Below are 17,274 nucleotides of genomic sequence, written 5' to 3'. Positions count from 1 at the left end.
AACCCTTGGAACGACAGTCACACACTGTACTCACATGCTGATAAGGAGAGTATGCCATGAGGGGCCCAAAGAGGGTTACGGGGGTTAACTACAAAAAATAGCAATCTCATCGTGTTGTACCTCGTTTGAAAGGTAGTTGAACGTGTAGACACAAGGGATCGTAGGTTTTCTTAAGAAAATTTCCCTCGATTGACACTAAATTTTCTCTTTTCTTACAAATTTTTTTTCTAGTTTGTTGAGTGCCCAATTCCTAGCACAGAAGCTATGTGATAAGATTAATTTATGATAAGATAAGATTATAAGATAATTTATGATAAGATAAGATTTAGGATAAGATTAAAGATTGATAAAGGAAACACCAAACACATTTGTTTTATTCATTTGCTTTTAGCTTCTATTTTTTCGGTTACTTTTTATTCACTTTTATTTTTACAGAAGTATATTCACAAATACACCCAGCCAACAAAATGAAATGCGATGAAATCTTTTGGTTTTACGTCCCACGATTAGCCTTTATTCTAAGGGAGACGATGATTAAAGCAAGTGAATGATGATGGAAGAATGAGAAAGTGGGAAGAAACGGGAGTACCTCGAGAAAATCCATAGACACAATGTTGTTTACCACAAGCTTACCTGACTTGTGATCGAACCAGGGACCTATGCACAGAGGTAAGCGTTCTATCACTAAGCCACCTTGCCCTACATTAAACTAACAATGGGTGAAAATTATAGTACTTTCAGCACACACAAACTATTGCTATTGTATTGGTATATTTCTGAACATCAAAGAAAAATTTAAGCATTAAGGTTGGTCAATCAGCCAGCTAAAGAATTTCCCCGGTTTTTTCACGTTTTATCGAAAAATTCCCCCTTTCCCTTTTTGCTAAATTTACCTATAAAGTTTCCCAAGATTAGGGAAATTTCCCTCAAACTACGAACACTGGTAGACACCAGTTCTGGAAACTTCATATCGCTAGCGTGTCCCTATCCAACATGGCGCCTATCCGTAAAGTACGGTCGAAAAAATCTTGCAAAGCTGTAAGCAGAGATAAACATGGTACCGTGTGGGACATTCCACATTAATGTAGGAGATGCTCGAACACGGGTAAAAGTCATTATTGGGTAAAGAATGACAGGCATCAACTATGCATTGGTGCAACTCCCCAATGCTGTTGGGCTGTGTGCGGAACACCTAAGTCTTTAAATAGCCCAAGAGAAAAACGTCGGGTGGAGCAAGATCTAGAGAACGTGCTGGCCATTCAATGGTGCCATGACGACCAATCCATCGTCGCGGAAACACACCGTCTAAATAGTCACGTAAAAGGCGGTGAAAATGGGCAACACAGCCATCATGCTAAAAAAAAAAGATGGAATCTCCAAATTTTTAGGGATTCTCTTCCACTGCCTCCACAATCAATGGTATAATCAAGTCTTGCAGTATTTGCAAGTACTTCTCACCTGTTAATATTCCATCAATGAAGAGGGGACCCGATTATGTAATTACATAAGACACCCGCTCAGACATTCAGTGACTATGAGTGTTGCGTGTTGCCTTCACGAAATATATGAGAATTTATGTCACACTAGTATCGGCAGTTATGCCTGTTGACCTATAGGTATGCCTGTTGACCTGTATGCCTGTTGAACTATATATTTATGAGTTGTTGGAAATTTTGCCAAAATTATGTAACGCACAAGTGTTTTGTGATCCCTTGGCAAGGCAACTGTTTCATTGTGGAGGAAGTATGTCTACTTTGCCCGAGTTAAAAATTACTAATGATGGCAATTACTGCATAAAATAATCTTCATTCACTGTTAAAAGGAACAAAAGACCTATCTCTCATAAAATCACGCATTAACACCGATATTTTGTACAAAAAAGTATATTTGTAAATGGGTTTCACGTTCATTTTAGTAGACAGTTCTATCAAGTTGAAAATTTATATGTCTTATATATATATATATATTATACAATTGGGAAGTTCTATGTAATAAAGGTCCATAACGAAAACCATGTTCTGAGAGAATAGAATGTAAACATTTCAAGTATAGTTATATATTTTATTTAACTTTTGTACATGTGCACCCTACAAGAGGAACATAGATACGTTTTTTCTTCTACAAAATACAAAGAAACTACGAGTTTTTTCACTATATCATAAATATGAAAGTTTTTAAAAAAGCTTATATAGGCCTTTTTTTTTTTTTTTTTAAGAAAGAACGACTTTCAAGGATTCTCGCGTATATGTATCACAGTATTCGTGTGATACACTTTGTGAAAATAAATAAAGAAACGTAATTGCGAAGTATAAAGTAAGTAAGTAAGTAACGAAGTATAATGTAAACAGAACAATTCATGTGTAACAATAGTACATTAAAGTAGTCAATTTATTATGTAGAAACTGGATATGTAACAGTCCTGGACACTAGAAAAAGTTTATCCATTATTGAGGGTTGATAAAATATCATCTGCTTCACCGCTGTTAGGTTCTTGGTTTACGGTTTGGGCTTGACAGAACACTTCCTCATACCAATCAACAGCATCTGGGTCCAGAAAGGGGAACAAACTCCATTCGTCTTGTTCTTTGGCTCCATCCATAAGTTCCTGTTCTTTTTCTTTGCATTAGAATCGCTTTTTGACTGTCTTTTCTGTTTCTTCGGATTATAATCGAACTTGTGCTAGCATCTTGTGACATGTTCAACGTTGTTCAAACAATTTTCCTACCAACATAACTGCAGCAGGTATCGTTTTCGTCTCACGACAACCTCTATTCCTTCACTGTAGCAACAAGACTTAAGATATCGGAATGAAATTTTGCAGATGTATAGAATTAGTACCAAACAACTTAAAAATGCAATCTCCTTTTAAAGCTCTTATGCAAGTATGGGACCCTATTAAATAGAAATCCTCAATTATTTTTGTTTTTGTGGAATTTGTTAGTTAAAAATCACAGACTCTACGATTTGCCTTTAAAAATAATAATTTCCGATTTAGTGTCGTAAAGCGTAGAGCGATAACGTAAAGGATTGTAACATTTGGTACTGTCCAAAATCTACATTAATTTATCATGCAGCTTATTGTGGAATATTGTGAAGTTTATGCACTTCTCACATACAGCGTTGCCTATAGTTTCGTATTACAAATTAGAGAGCTCCCAACTGGGGCTCGCCTATATTATTTATATGCATGGTCCTCACCATTATTTATGCGATGATTGAAACTTGCGGAATACGTCATCTTGGGAGAGGATATCTCGAATCGAATGCTACAATCGAGAGCACATGAAACTTGCGGAATACGTTATCTTGGGAGAGGGAGAGCACATGAAATTTACGGAATACGTCATCTTGGGAGAGGATATCTCGAATCGAATGCTACAATCGAGGGCACATGAAACTTGCGGAATACGTCATCTTGGGAGAGGATATCTCGAATCGAATGCTACAATCAAGAGCACACTCGAGCCAACACTGCGACATAGGAACGGGCATCTCTAGGTCTGATATTATCTCAATGATCTAACTCCAAAGACGATTAGACTTTTCTTGTTAACAAACTTTCTGGAAGCAAACCTGGTTGTATTTGCAAAATCACTTTTCAATGTTTTCACCTTGAGCACATAAAACTGTTGTGAATAGAACAAGGGTATCTATAGGCGAATTTTAGTGTTTGAGTGCATCCATAAGATTTCTGAGTGATGCATAATTGCTCATTAAAAATGGTATAATCAAATTTCAATTCTACCATAGTGATTCTTGAAAAATTACGCTGACTGTGAAGGAGAGCTTAGCATGTATAACAATTTATAACAATTAATTATCATAGGAAAGAATGCATTTTCTATTGGGATCAGGTGGATCAATGGAATTATGCTAACCTCTAGTGGCGAACGAACGTGGGGTCCCTGGTTCGATTCCAGCTAGTGCCAAGTTGTCTCTGTAGAGGACAAACATCTTTGTGTGGGTTTTCTTATTGTTTCCCTGTTTCCTCTCCTTTACTTCATTCCACCAGTTCATTCATTAGTATAATCACCGTCTCTCTTTCCACCAGTGCATAATAATGAGATTGTTAACTTTTAACTTTAAAAACACATTCTAAGAACAAAATTGTAGCGGGAGGCGTTAGCGAACATAGTACGATCTTGTTTCAAGAAACGGCAGATAACGTGATGTGGTGTCCTGTGTATTTCTGAAGGAGAGCAGAGTGCTAAAGTTTGAGGGACTGGGCACAATCACTTGGAGTAGATGAGCACAGCTGGGGTAGAGCATAAATATTTTCATATGCAAATATTGTAAATAATAATAGAGATGTAAACTATTGTGTATTAATTCTTTTGCTTGTTTTCCTGTTCTCGATAAAAAATAGTTCAAGTACTGCTTTCGCTGCCTGTCTGAAGGCACGAAGCTTAGTAGTGAACATTCATTAAGAGAGCTGTCTGCCTCTAGACGATATGTGAAAACAGCCAGTCTTTCGATGCGAGTTTAAATCAATTGAACAGGATTTGACATGTTTCTTCTTTCATTTCTGTTCTTATAGCAACGTGACATTCCCTTAACCTTTCAATTTCAGATCTTAGGCTACAAAGCCGAAAGGTTAATCAATTAAGTATTAAGTATCTCCTTTAGCTTTGTGGATAAGGATTTTGTTAATAATTCTATTGTACTGTGATAAAAATGATTTGATTAATGAAAATAAATAGGTCTTCATCAATGACTTAATGTCTGAAACAATGAAATTGACGAAAATTATACACACAACACTATATTGACATTTTCCTACCAAAGTTGATTGAGAATGGATCTAATTATTGCCTTCTGCATTTGACTGAGGGTTTTGTACTCCATATTACGCTATACAGGGTTTGTCACAAAAGTAATTTGTCACATTATTTTCTGACTTTCCGTCGCAGAGCATTTCCACCAGATGGGATGTGCAGTAGCTGGCTTTGGAAAAACAACACACTACCTGGCAGTTGGCTCCGAGCTCCTACAGTGTCAGGGTAAATCCCAGTTTGGAAATGTCGTCGAAGTCCTTATGGAGAAATCCCTGCAGCAGAGATTCTCTAGCAACTTACGCGTCAAACTGGACAAGACCCCAAGTGACACTTGTCAGATGATTCAAAAGACCTTCGGTGATGACTCTTTGACCAAATCCCAGTTGGATGGTTGACACAAGATGTTCAGACAAGGACGAAAGAAAATGTCACCGATGAAGCCCGATCTGGACGATTTGCAACATCGCGTGTTGACAATACTGTGGTCTGAGTACCTCAGTTACTGAGTTCTAATTCAAGAATGAGTGTTCTATTGTTGAGTGACACACCAAACATTTTGAAAAGTGTCATTTGAGATTGTGACGGAAGATTTGCAGATGCGGAAAGTGTACAGGAAACTTGTTTCAAGAGTTCTCATCGACTATCGGAAAATACAATTGAGCGGCTGTGAAGAATTTGTGAAGTGTTGTGGAAAAGACTTCATTTTTTTGGACAATGTAATAACCGGTGATTAGACATGGTTCTTTGAATATGATCCTGCAACGGAAAGACAGAGCTCTGAATTGCACACAGCGCAATCCCTTCGCCCATAAAAGGCAAGACTGAGCAAATCGAAAATGGAAGCCATGCTCATTGTCTTTTTTTATGCAACAGGGGTGGTTCATTCTGAGTTTGCATCATCTGAAGGGACCTCCAGCCCCAAGTGTTACGTGGAAGTTCTCAAAAAACTGGAATGAAACACAGGATGAATCATGATTACCTGATCCATGTATGGGCTTACAACGGCTCTGTAACTGCCCTACAGTCCCGATTCAGGCACGTAAGATTTAGTATGTTTTCACAAGCTAAAAAATTCTTGAAATGACGTCATTTGCACACCATTGACTAGATCAAGACTACTTTTACGAGATTTTAAAGAACATCCCCGTTGAGTATATTCAGGGAGGATGGAAATCTCGCTGGCAAAAATGTATTGACCCAGAAGAGTCAAACTTTGAAGCTTTTTAAATAACTGTACCAATGTGATCAATAAACACTAAAAGGAATTCTAACGCGTTACTTCTGGGACACTCTGTGTTTCCAACTCAGCCGGGAATTAAGACATTATGGCTGAGCTATATCAAACATCTTCATAATCCTGTATACATTTTTGTTTCCAATGACTCTGGGTCGCTTTCAGTAATTTTAATAGCTATTTGTGTAAAACACAGAGAACTACTTTCTTTCCGATTGAGTAAGACTTTGCTCAATTCCACTTAACAGCTCTAAAATCTTGTATCAAAATTTTACTCAACCACACTAAACTGCTACCAACTGTTTTGACAACATAACTTTACTGACTTACATAACCACTCGAAAATCTTTTGAGAACATTGCTCGATTTTACTTAACTGCTCTAAAATCTTTTGGCGACAGAACTTTATCCCACTTAATTTCGGCAATAGAACTTTACTCAATCCCACTTAATCTATATATATAAAAGAGAACGTACAAAATCCTTTGTCCGCTCATCACGCTAATACGGCTGAACCAATTTCTTTCATTTTTGGGGGGTTATTAGGATTTGGACCCTAGATGGTTTTTATCATATCACTTTAATTTTTAATTACCAGTGTCTTGAGATAATTGACCATTCAAGTGTCCATAACGTACAAATCCTTTGTTATTAGTTCATCATAGGTAAAAATAAACGTATTTATATGCAACCCGCATGACCGTGTCACTCGGCGGGTTAACATAAATGACAGGCGATATACAGCGGAAAATAGCTTGAATCTTCTGTTTAAAATTTTTTAATTGATTTGCTTATTTTTACAGACACTTTTACAATATGCCAGCACCGGGATGACCGCAGCGAAGCGGGGCGGGTTAACATAAATGACAGGCGATATAATGTTAAGATTTACTGCAATCTTCTATGGTTTTTATCATATCACTTGAAAGCGAAAAAGTAAAAATTATCTAAGTAACAAAGTTTATTGCGTTCCGGGGTGACCGCAGCGAAGCGGGGTGAACGCTGTCATATCACTTGAAAGCGAAAAAGTAAAAATTATCTAAGTAACAAAGTTTATTGCGTTCCGGGGTGACCGCAGCGAAGCGGGGTGAACGCTGCTAGTCCAACATAACTGGGATTGTACTGTAGGTATTGTACTATAATTACTTTGTATAGGTTAGGGAACTAAATGGAATTAACAAGAGAAAAATGAAACATTTTTCTACATTTATTTAAAATCACTTGGACAATATAAAATGCATCGTTTACTTTTTTTAAAATTGAAATACATTTTTCCTTTTTTGTATTCGTCTTTTCCTTGCATTCTTTGTACATTTTATTTAAAATTTTACGTTCAATTTTTTAGACATTACAAATACATCTAACCTCAATGAACTGCCACAAAATGGTAGTCCTTACATAGTAGTTATACATACAACTCAATGGTACACTTAAGCTGGACTGAAGCCTCAACGTCATTCATTTGTTTCTAACAAATTGGTTAGCACTGAAGATGGCATGATACTATGATTATATCATTAATAACTTAAAACATAAATCAAAGATACCAATTTTCTTTAGATACATATTTTTTTAAAAATATCTTCATATTCATGTCGATTATAATGATAAACTGAATTTACACATCTAAATGGTTGAAGCTGACTTATATTTAAGATTAAATCTGATAGAATTGTAGCTGTCGTTTAGCCATGTTAAGAATCTGGTTTATGATACCTCTGTACTACCAACAATAACATTTCAAGTGCTTAACGCTGTGGAATATCTTCGCCATCTTTGATTATTGTCCCATTGCTGTACATGGGGATTTTTTATTTCTTTAAAATAAACAGACGTTTAATGATTTGATTGTAGTGATTTTTGTCTTGATATCTATTTAAATTTCTTTGTGCAAATTAAATTTTCTGAGGGATAATTTTTAATTTTTAATGTTTGAATGTAATTTAAATAATTTAAATTTTTATAATGGAAATTCATTTCGGAAATGCAAAAGACACACAACTTTAACTTGAAGAAGAATTTTTAAAATTACAACATTAAAATTCCAGCTCATTTCAAAGAAAAATAATAAATCCTTATATAAAACAAAGAGGCAGCAATTAAAGATAGCCTGCGTACTCAACAACTTTAAGATTAAATCTACTATACACTAAATGTAGTTTGCCTTTGGCCACTGTTTGTTATTCTGGTACAAAACACCTTTCACTTACTTTGTAGTTTTAAGTCCTATATTTAAGGCACAATCAACTAAGATTCTTTTAGTGCCTTGTCATGTCTTATCTTTCACACCGACGACAACGAAGAAGATGAAGGTGGTGTTTTTGTCGTTGTGGTGCTAGTAACAAACAGCAAAGGATAAGTTTTCCCAGCTGTAGCTATATGACCCTTTTTTCTTTGTTTGTTTGTTTATGTAAGCTTATTATTATAATACTTCGTCTCTTATAGCCATCTGGTTTTATGGTTTACCAGTAGCTCTTTTACCTTTAAGTAATGAACATTATGATTCTTTTCACAAAAGCAACTGGCAGTGAACGTTATTTATGTATGAGTTTTAGTCATGGTGTATCTTTATGTTTCTTTAATAGTAGAATTTATTGTTATATTCAATTCATATTAAAAAAAAAAAAAAAAAAGAAAACAGATTAAGGGAAAACTAAATTTTACTTGCACATATAAGTGGCGATTTTCGATTGAAAACTAGCAGACAAAGCGGTTAGCGTACAGAGTTTTGGAGTGGAAGACCCGGGTTGGATTCCCGGCAGGAGTTCATGTGGTTCGGATTCCACGTTAATCAGTAGGTCCCGTCTCATATAGCCTCGCTGCTGAAAGGGACGTTAAACTCAAAATCAATACAACTCGAATTTACAATATGAATGCAGCATAGTAATTTATTTTTGGCTTCAAAATTATGGGAATTAATTAACTTAATGTATTTTGAAGCATTATTTCCTTTTTAATCTCCTAAAATTTCTCCCATTATTACCTATAATGTTTATAATTTCCCATTACTATTATGGTAATAGATTGAAGACTGGCTATAATTTAAAGTGATAATAGTTATATTAAGAATCAAGGAAGTTCAGGAATAATAACTTCTATCATACTTCAAGAATTTAGCATATGGATTAGGGGAACAGGTAATTGGCTGGAGATAATAGCTTCTGCTTCCTGATTGGAGTTCAAGCTGCCGTTTCCAAAATTAAGCACGGTAAATTGCTTTAAAAGGAAATACTAAGTTCTTTATTACTTCCATCACTTTCCACAGTGAGAGTCTTAATTGGGCAGAGTTATCTGTCAAATTTGAGGCTTGTCTTAAAAATCAAATAATTTGAATTGAATAATTAAACTTCACTCTCGAAAAAGTTTTATACTTTGATATACGAGGCACATTCAGAAAGTAACCTCCGATTGGTCACTGTGCGTGAAATAGTAGTAGTAGTACTGTCATCTTTGCACACACGTGCGCGGTAGATCAGCTGTAAACCTAAAATTGATGAAAAAATTCGCAAAAATCGACGTTTCTCAATCCCAGAGCTTTCGGATGAATTTCCATAAATTTCCAGGACTCTGTTATATGATCTCAGTGCTTTGGTGATGATGAGGAGTTGAAAAATTCGGTTACAGGCGGGAGATTTTTATGCTGATGTAATTTCCAAGCAAAGTATGCAGAGATATGACCAATACTTAATGTTTATGGAAACTATGTTGAGAAATAGAACAAAAAGTAGTTTTCAGATGTATATAACAAATTCTTCTTCTGTACGTTGGAGTTTCTTTTTTAACCAATCGGAGGTTACTTTCCGAACGGTCCTCGTATATAAATCGTTAACTTTGTACTTCCAATTTCTAGATAATCGAATGTAAATAAACATCAAGTTGCTCTACAAATTTTCTTCCACAAACACTTGTATCATATGTTCAAAGGAGGAATTATACAAAGTTAATAATAAAGGTACACAAGAACATTTTCAACTGTTTTTACATCGTTAACATTTTTAAAGGTAAGTTGTATCTAAAACGATCAAATTCCATACCCTGCATTATTAATTATCTTTAAAAAATCTGAAACTCTAGATACAAAGAAAGGTGTGCAAGAGTTTAGAGACAAGGTTATGGTAATTAACTATTTAAATGTTTAAACACTTGACAGTCAGTTTATTATGAAACTCTTGCTGTATATTTTGAAAAACAAAGCGATCTGAATCATAACTAATTTATGTCCAAAATATTATCAGTTTTACTTATATACATTCTGAGTAAGTATTCATTACGATGAAGTAATAACTACTTTTAAAAAAAAAAAGATGTGAAAGAACATGTCCACATAACGAAATCAAGATTTTAGTTTTAGTATTAAAAAAAATATTTTACCAAGTCTTCCAACATATGAGAGTCACTTCATACGTAAGTAGTGGTAACTCTACTACAGTTAACAGAAAGGTTCAGCAATGGAAAGTCATTCTGTATATTCGCATGAAGACCAGAAAAAGGTCCTTCTCAATACCACCAGCAGATGATGTCTGTATCCAGGAGCAAAAAGCAAGGGACAATTACTTTGATACGAATTCATTGCTCTATTAGTGTTTAATATGCATAAATCATCACACAAAATAATAATTAGGTACAATCTACTCTTGAAAATAATGTCCCGTGACGTTTATATATCATCGCCAACGGTGAGAAACGTCTTGAATAATGTGAGCTATGTGACCTCTTAATGACGTAGCAAGAAAATATAATTTGTACAACTAATTTTTTACAATGTCGATTACTGAAATATTCTTTCCTTCGCGCTTGCAGATGAATATGTTGTACAGAATTTCCTGTAAATTGAACATTGCAAGAATATGTGCAATATGCTGCGTGCAATAGATCTTGAAGCTGAAGGAACTATTTGTACTCCTCAAAAACAGAACATTCCCCAATTTTCTTACAAACTTACCCGGATTATTCTTAGAACTCAAAAAGAAGAACATGTACAAATAAAAGAGGACGTTTGGAAACTCTATATGCAATACAGTATTGTCGTGCATGATGTACAGGACACACATTTGTGCTGTATTTGCGTACTGCAGGTAGGCGTTTCACATTTTTAAGTCATGACAAAAGAATTTGTTTTCAGTATAGCTCATGCTTTCATGGAAGAACTACAACATTACGCCCTACACTTACAAACGAGCCAACGCGGCGCTTCTGAACAACTCTTCTGCTCGAGTGAGCGAGTCATGGTTGGTTCTTCAGATAAGCAGCCGCAGCAGCCAAGGTATCACCATTTGAATACGTAATTCTAATGTAGAAAGTTCATTTTCACTGGTGAGTGGACAGTAAAGTAAACAGAAACAAACTTTATCCGAGAATAGTGGAATCCATGTTGCAATGTTTAGTAAATTTGCAATGAATTACATAATTATATATTGTCAGACAAACAGTTGCTCATAAATCCTTAACCAGTAGATAAATATAGTAGTGAAGACCATTCTTAACCATCAATCGGTGTTACAAAGGATGTAATGAAGTTCATGATGTACACACGCGTACTATTAAACAAAATACTCAAATAATTGAGTGTACTGTCAAAAAAGTTAAATTAATATGTTTTTAAATGTCGAAATAAACTACATTTTACATACGTTCATAGAAATATGCTTTCATTTTCTTCAACGAGCATCCTGTATTTACGGTAGAGAAACATGCCAGTCCTATATTTGGTGGCAAAGTGTTTACCACGCAAAGGTTTCTTTACTTTCCGGACATGAGACTGTAATTGCAAGTACTAAGATCGGGTGAATAAGATAGATGTTCTAGCACGAGTGCACTTTGGTGACGTTCATCGTGAAGCACAATGCCACTCGCGTGCCCTAATACTACAATATTCTTGCACACATACTTTATCTGTTGGTGTCCTTCAAGCGCACCCTAGTGGATTTCCACTGCTGAACATTTTTCGCGTCTGTAGTGCAGTTGTTATGAATTACGAAATGATTCAATTACCCGTTAATTATTACGAAATCAGGATATCAATATAAAAGTTCAAGTAGTCAATATTCGTGTGAGTATTTGAATAATTTATATCCGGAGCAGGGCAAAGGAACATATCATTTTAGCTAACTCTGACTGTAGGTATGATCATAGCCAGTGTTCGTCTCGATTCTTGTAGTGAAAACGAGGCGAGAAATACATTATAAAATAGATGAGTTTGATAAGTTAGATGAGTTTACGATTTCAAACACTGTTTTAGTGTTGTATGATTTATAGTATAAAAACTATATACTGATGAAATGATTGTACGAACACAATGAAGAGAATTTATCAACGTTTAAAGTTACACAAGTCATTACCCAATATTCTCCAATAATAAGGATGGTTTAAATGTTGGTATATCACACTTTTTGTGAATCTCTCGTAACGTGGAAGTATTATCATAACTCCTAGATAAAGTTTTTAAAAAAAACGAAATCAGAGATTAAATTTTGCACATAAATTTACAAAATGTAACTAGTCGTGAAAATCTTTTTTTGAGATTTGGAACGAGACCAGGAAGAAGTCGTCGATAATCGAGATGAGACGAGAGTTCTACAAAACTTAACGAGACGATTTCTTGTCTCGTAAGTAATACTAAACGTAACTCTGTTTTAACTTTGATCTTATTAACAAATAAACATATAAATAGATAAACAAAATTACACAAGCATGTTAGATGTTTTTCAAGAATTCGTCCAGCTAAAGTGTACTTCTTGCGTGAAGCAAGTTTACCTCAAATATACTTTGACTGATCCTTAACATACACTTCGCTCTTAAGGCATATCTTGTTTGAATAAACCTTGACTCTTTTTTCTTTATTTAAGTATCTTAAATGGGGTATTGCATGTAGGCAACACAAACAAAACATTTTTGTTCTTTCGTTATAATAACCTATCTAGAACACTTAACAGTACACTTTGTTTTTGTCTTTGTTTGTTTTCGCTGGAAGTATTACATTTTCTTAAAAATTATTCTTTTAAAAAGTTATTTTTAATCGTTTTTTTTTACCTCGAACGCAAAACTTGTTTCAGTTTTTTTTTAAAGTTTCATTTCATGAACCACACTTTCTGAAAGTACAGGCGGATATTGGACGTTGTGCACGATGTTTGTAATAAAATGTCAACTGTTTTATATTTCTCCTGTCAAATCGAAACCACATCCTCTATTTGGGGTTTATTCCGTTTATCTATCTGAGAACTTATTCTTTTGTTTAAAATATTTTTTAAAAAATGAACTGTGCGCCATTTTTGAGACCATTACAATCAAGTACTCTGTTGTAAATTTAGTCGATCAATCATTTTAAGTAGTTTTGGCAACTGTATTAATAATAATAATAATAATAATAATAATAATAATAATAATAATAATAATAATAATAATAATAATAATAATAATAATAATAAATTTACATTATGTCTATTAGAAATCTTGTATTACCATTACTAAAATTCATTACCCTTTTTCTCATAGAATAGACTGAAGAAACAAAGCATTCCTGGTTATTTTTATAAGGTATCATTTTATAACTGTAATAAAGTATTACATTGTAATATTCTCAGATTAAGTCATGAATTTGTTAATTTTTCTAACGAACTCTTTGATTATTAATATTTATGATTATAAGTTTCATTGTGCTCTTTTTTAAAAATCAAATTGTTGATTTTTTAATATATTCTGACAAAGGATTGCATTGGGGAGCCATAAAACACATTCCATAGAATATGTCATTGAAAATTGCAAGGAAAACCTACCTTAATCGACAATATTATTGTGAACGTTCATCTGATGCTGCAATTTATACATAATAGGCAAATTGTATTTGCTATATTGAAAGTATATACTTTTCTCTGATTATTTGAGACCAGAAAACCTCATTAATTTCTTCAGATATTATTGAAAATATGCAGGTTTCTTAGCTTAAATACAGTGTCATATTTATATAAATGAAAATGTAAGAAAAATAAAGATATATAATTTAATATGCATTATACTTAAGAGGCAAAATTAAAACACTGATGATTTTACAGTAATTTTGTGATATCTTCAAATAAATAAAGATAATCGAAATGTGGAACAAGAGCGCACTAAACAATATTATTTTACATGAGGTACCGTTATCACGAGTCACCTAGTAGCTTTCCCTTTGCAACCATTGAGAAAAGCGAAAATAAATGCCGATTTTCTAAATGGCTGGAAATTGAAAGCAGATAATTCAGATTCCTGGATTCCAGGAATCTGCTTTAGTCGTGATAACGGTATCTCATGTAAAATAATATTGTCTAATAAGCTCTTGTTCCACTTTTCGATATTTTTTTTAACTATTTGAAGACATTTGGTCTCCTTTCAAATAATTATCTTTTAACTGAATATTTTAAATTATTCATAGATATTCTCTAACAGTTTTTTTCTTTTCCATTTTGATATTTTCTTAGCTGAATACATATTAATTTCATTAAGTAATGGATTGTTAAAACATTCCTAAAGCATGTATTGAATTATTATCTGATTAAATATTTTAATATTGCCATTTTTTGGCAACAACACCATTGCTAATATTTTCTGATCAAGAATTAAATTCCTGCAATTGCTAACAGAATATTACGTTGTAATTTTTTTTTTTTGGATTAAGTATTACATTGTCAGTATTTTTTAACCAAATATTCTCTTATAAACATTTTCTGATTAAGTCTGACCACATCTTCTATTATTATATTTGCAAAACAAGTATTATAATATTTCCTGATTAAGTATTGAATTATTAACACTTCTTTAACAAGTGTTGAGTTATTAATATTTTCTGATTAAGTATTACCTTGCAAGTATCCTATGATAAACTATTATTAGTTATTATTTGATGACTGTATTCGTATTACTGTTGCTTTGCAACTAAACACAATGAGATTGTTATCATTATTTTCTGGGTATGAGAATTTTAACATGTTCTGACTTTGTTTGTTTCTGAGCCAAAATTCTCAAACTAACTAATTGATTGTGATTCAATGTTTCTGCATCAACCAATAATAATAATAATAATAATAATAATAATAATAATAATAATAATAATAATAATAATAATAATAATAATAATAATAATAATAATAATAATATAATATCGTCAGATGAGAAGCATAGTGTTCAAACTATTTAGGAGTATGAAGCACCATGTACTTTAACGTTAAGAAAAAAAGAGAAAAACAATGTATGTGAGTTCTGTAACATAGGAACTTTGAGGTATCTAAAAACATAATTAGCAATTGAGTATTGCCCTGTACATGGTTTGCTAATTATCCTTGCCAAATGTTTTCAAATAAAATTGATCGACTAATTTCAACCGAGTCCTGTATCACAAACAATACTCTCAGGAAGCAACTTTTGTTTGGAATCCATGCTACTTTTTCTTTTCTCTCTTTTTTTTTTCAAAATTCAAATTCACACAACTGTAAAGTTACATAATATTCACCTTTCACTTCATGAACTTTTTCTTCTTGTTACAAAATACGATAGTCAGACACTCGCTCACTTACACTTCATTACCTTTTGTATGTATAAAGCACCGAAGCACAGGAGGAAAATGGACGTTGTGCACACTTTTTTCTTTTTTTTTAAAATCTCCTCCTGTTTTTTTCCTTCTTTGTATTTTGAAAATTCCTTTCTCACACACACATACACAAATTAATTAGGGGATGTTGTTTATAGTATGTTTCTTTTTTGTTCTTTCTTTCCTAACAGGAAGAATTTCATACACAACTTTCGGGTAGCCTATTCGCCATTAAGCGTTCTTTTATGACAACTCCGTTAAGTTCTATGTCAGACACTGGTGGTTTTTCCACTCGGGTAGGAGGTATCCTTAAATCTTGTGATCTCTCCCAAGTATATGGGACTGCTGTCGTGGGGTAATGACTCTGTAATTAAAAAGAAATGAAAGAACATAATTAGATATAATTTCGTTATCATTATTAAAATAGATGTAGCATTTCTAAGTAAAATACACACTAGTATGACAAAAACATAAAACCATTTTCTTTATCAAGTTTGTTATTTCTACCAATGTAAAAGGTAGGAAAAACATTCCCGATCTCTTCTTGTTAAGAAAATAAAATGCAGCTGATTGCTATTGTAATGTATCTAGTGACTTAAATCTAGATGCAAAATATGTCAGTAGTAATTTTAAGAAAGCACAATACGTAGCCAAAATTTTCAAACAGAAAACAAAATATTATCTATTAAAATTTGCAGTTCGCAAAGTAACAATTATTGCTCGAGTTGCAAAGTATTGAATTTTTAGTATGATTTGAATTAGTCTAATTTATTGTAAATATTAACCATGGTTATCGATAATACCATAAATTGCAATAACGTACTGTGGAATTGCTTCTATTTGTTGCATTGAGAATAAACCATAGAGGAAAATACCGTCATTTAAACAGAAGGTTTCAGCAGGGATAAATGATACAAATAAACAGTCTCTATTGTTTATATATTATAATGATTTCAGGAAAGGCCTGGAATGTGAGAGGAGATTCCCTCAGGAACTACAACGTTCGCTCCTGAAGCCATATCTCCGTTCGTATCAATATAAAATGAAATGAAATCTTTAAGTTTTACGTCCCAGGACTATGCAGGCGAAGCTAAAGGAGATGGTGATGATGAGAAATGAATGAAATGGTGGAATGAAGAAAGCAGAAGAAAACGGGAGAACTCCAAGAAAACCCACGCACACGATATTTGTCCACCACAAAGTTCACTTGGCGTAAGCTGGGATCTAACCAAGGATCCCATGTACCAGAGATGAACGCGGTCCACTGAGCCACCGCGGCACCCGTATCAATGTAGGTTTCCGGTAATTTTAACGGTACTATTTTTCACACCCTGTGTATTAAAAGTTACCCAGGTAATCTTCTGAGACCTGTCCTGGTTGTATAGTATCTTGAGATATAGAATTGGTATCTTCCATTAATTTTAAAACTAAGTAGTTTCATTGTATCATGTTTAAGGGTGAACTTTGGTGGTATCGCAACCGTCAAGGGTGAACTTTGGTGGTATATGTCATTGCAACTTTCAAGAACGTTTGAATAAAAAGCCAACTACAAATTTGTGTCAAAAATGAGTAAATTTTGTTAGACTTGTTGGTAGAATCAGTGTACTAAAAATGCTTAATGAATTCCCCGTAGTTGTAGTTTAGGAATTAGGCTAAAGCTGAACTTACATAAAGAATATATATTTATATAATAGTTTTGATGTAGT

The 17,274-nt window shown here is 33.5% G+C and overlaps 1 protein-coding gene across 2 annotated transcripts in view; it reads right to left on the bottom strand.

Moving 5' to 3' along the window:
- Positions 1-7,208: 7,208 nt before the first annotated feature.
- The window catches only part of LOC145664099 (neural cell adhesion molecule 2-like), a 791,671-nt gene continuing 781,605 nt past the window's right edge, over positions 7,209-17,274 (bottom strand). For both annotated transcript variants that reach the window (XM_081730447.1, XM_081730448.1), the window contains exon 13: positions 7,209-15,932. In XM_081730447.1, coding sequence (XP_081586573.1) covers positions 15,768-15,932 — 165 coding nt within the window. In that variant the 3' untranslated portion in view covers positions 7,209-15,767. The remainder of the gene's footprint in view (positions 15,933-17,274) is intronic.

The sequence above is a fragment of the Thermobia domestica genome, chromosome 11 (genome assembly GCF_964235325.1).
Source record: "Thermobia domestica chromosome 11, izTheDome1.hap1.1, whole genome shotgun sequence".
Taxonomy (NCBI): domain Eukaryota; kingdom Metazoa; phylum Arthropoda; class Insecta; order Zygentoma; family Lepismatidae; genus Thermobia; species Thermobia domestica.
The sequence above is the reverse complement of the archived record's forward strand: the minus strand, read 5'-3'. Positions and strand labels throughout refer to the sequence as shown.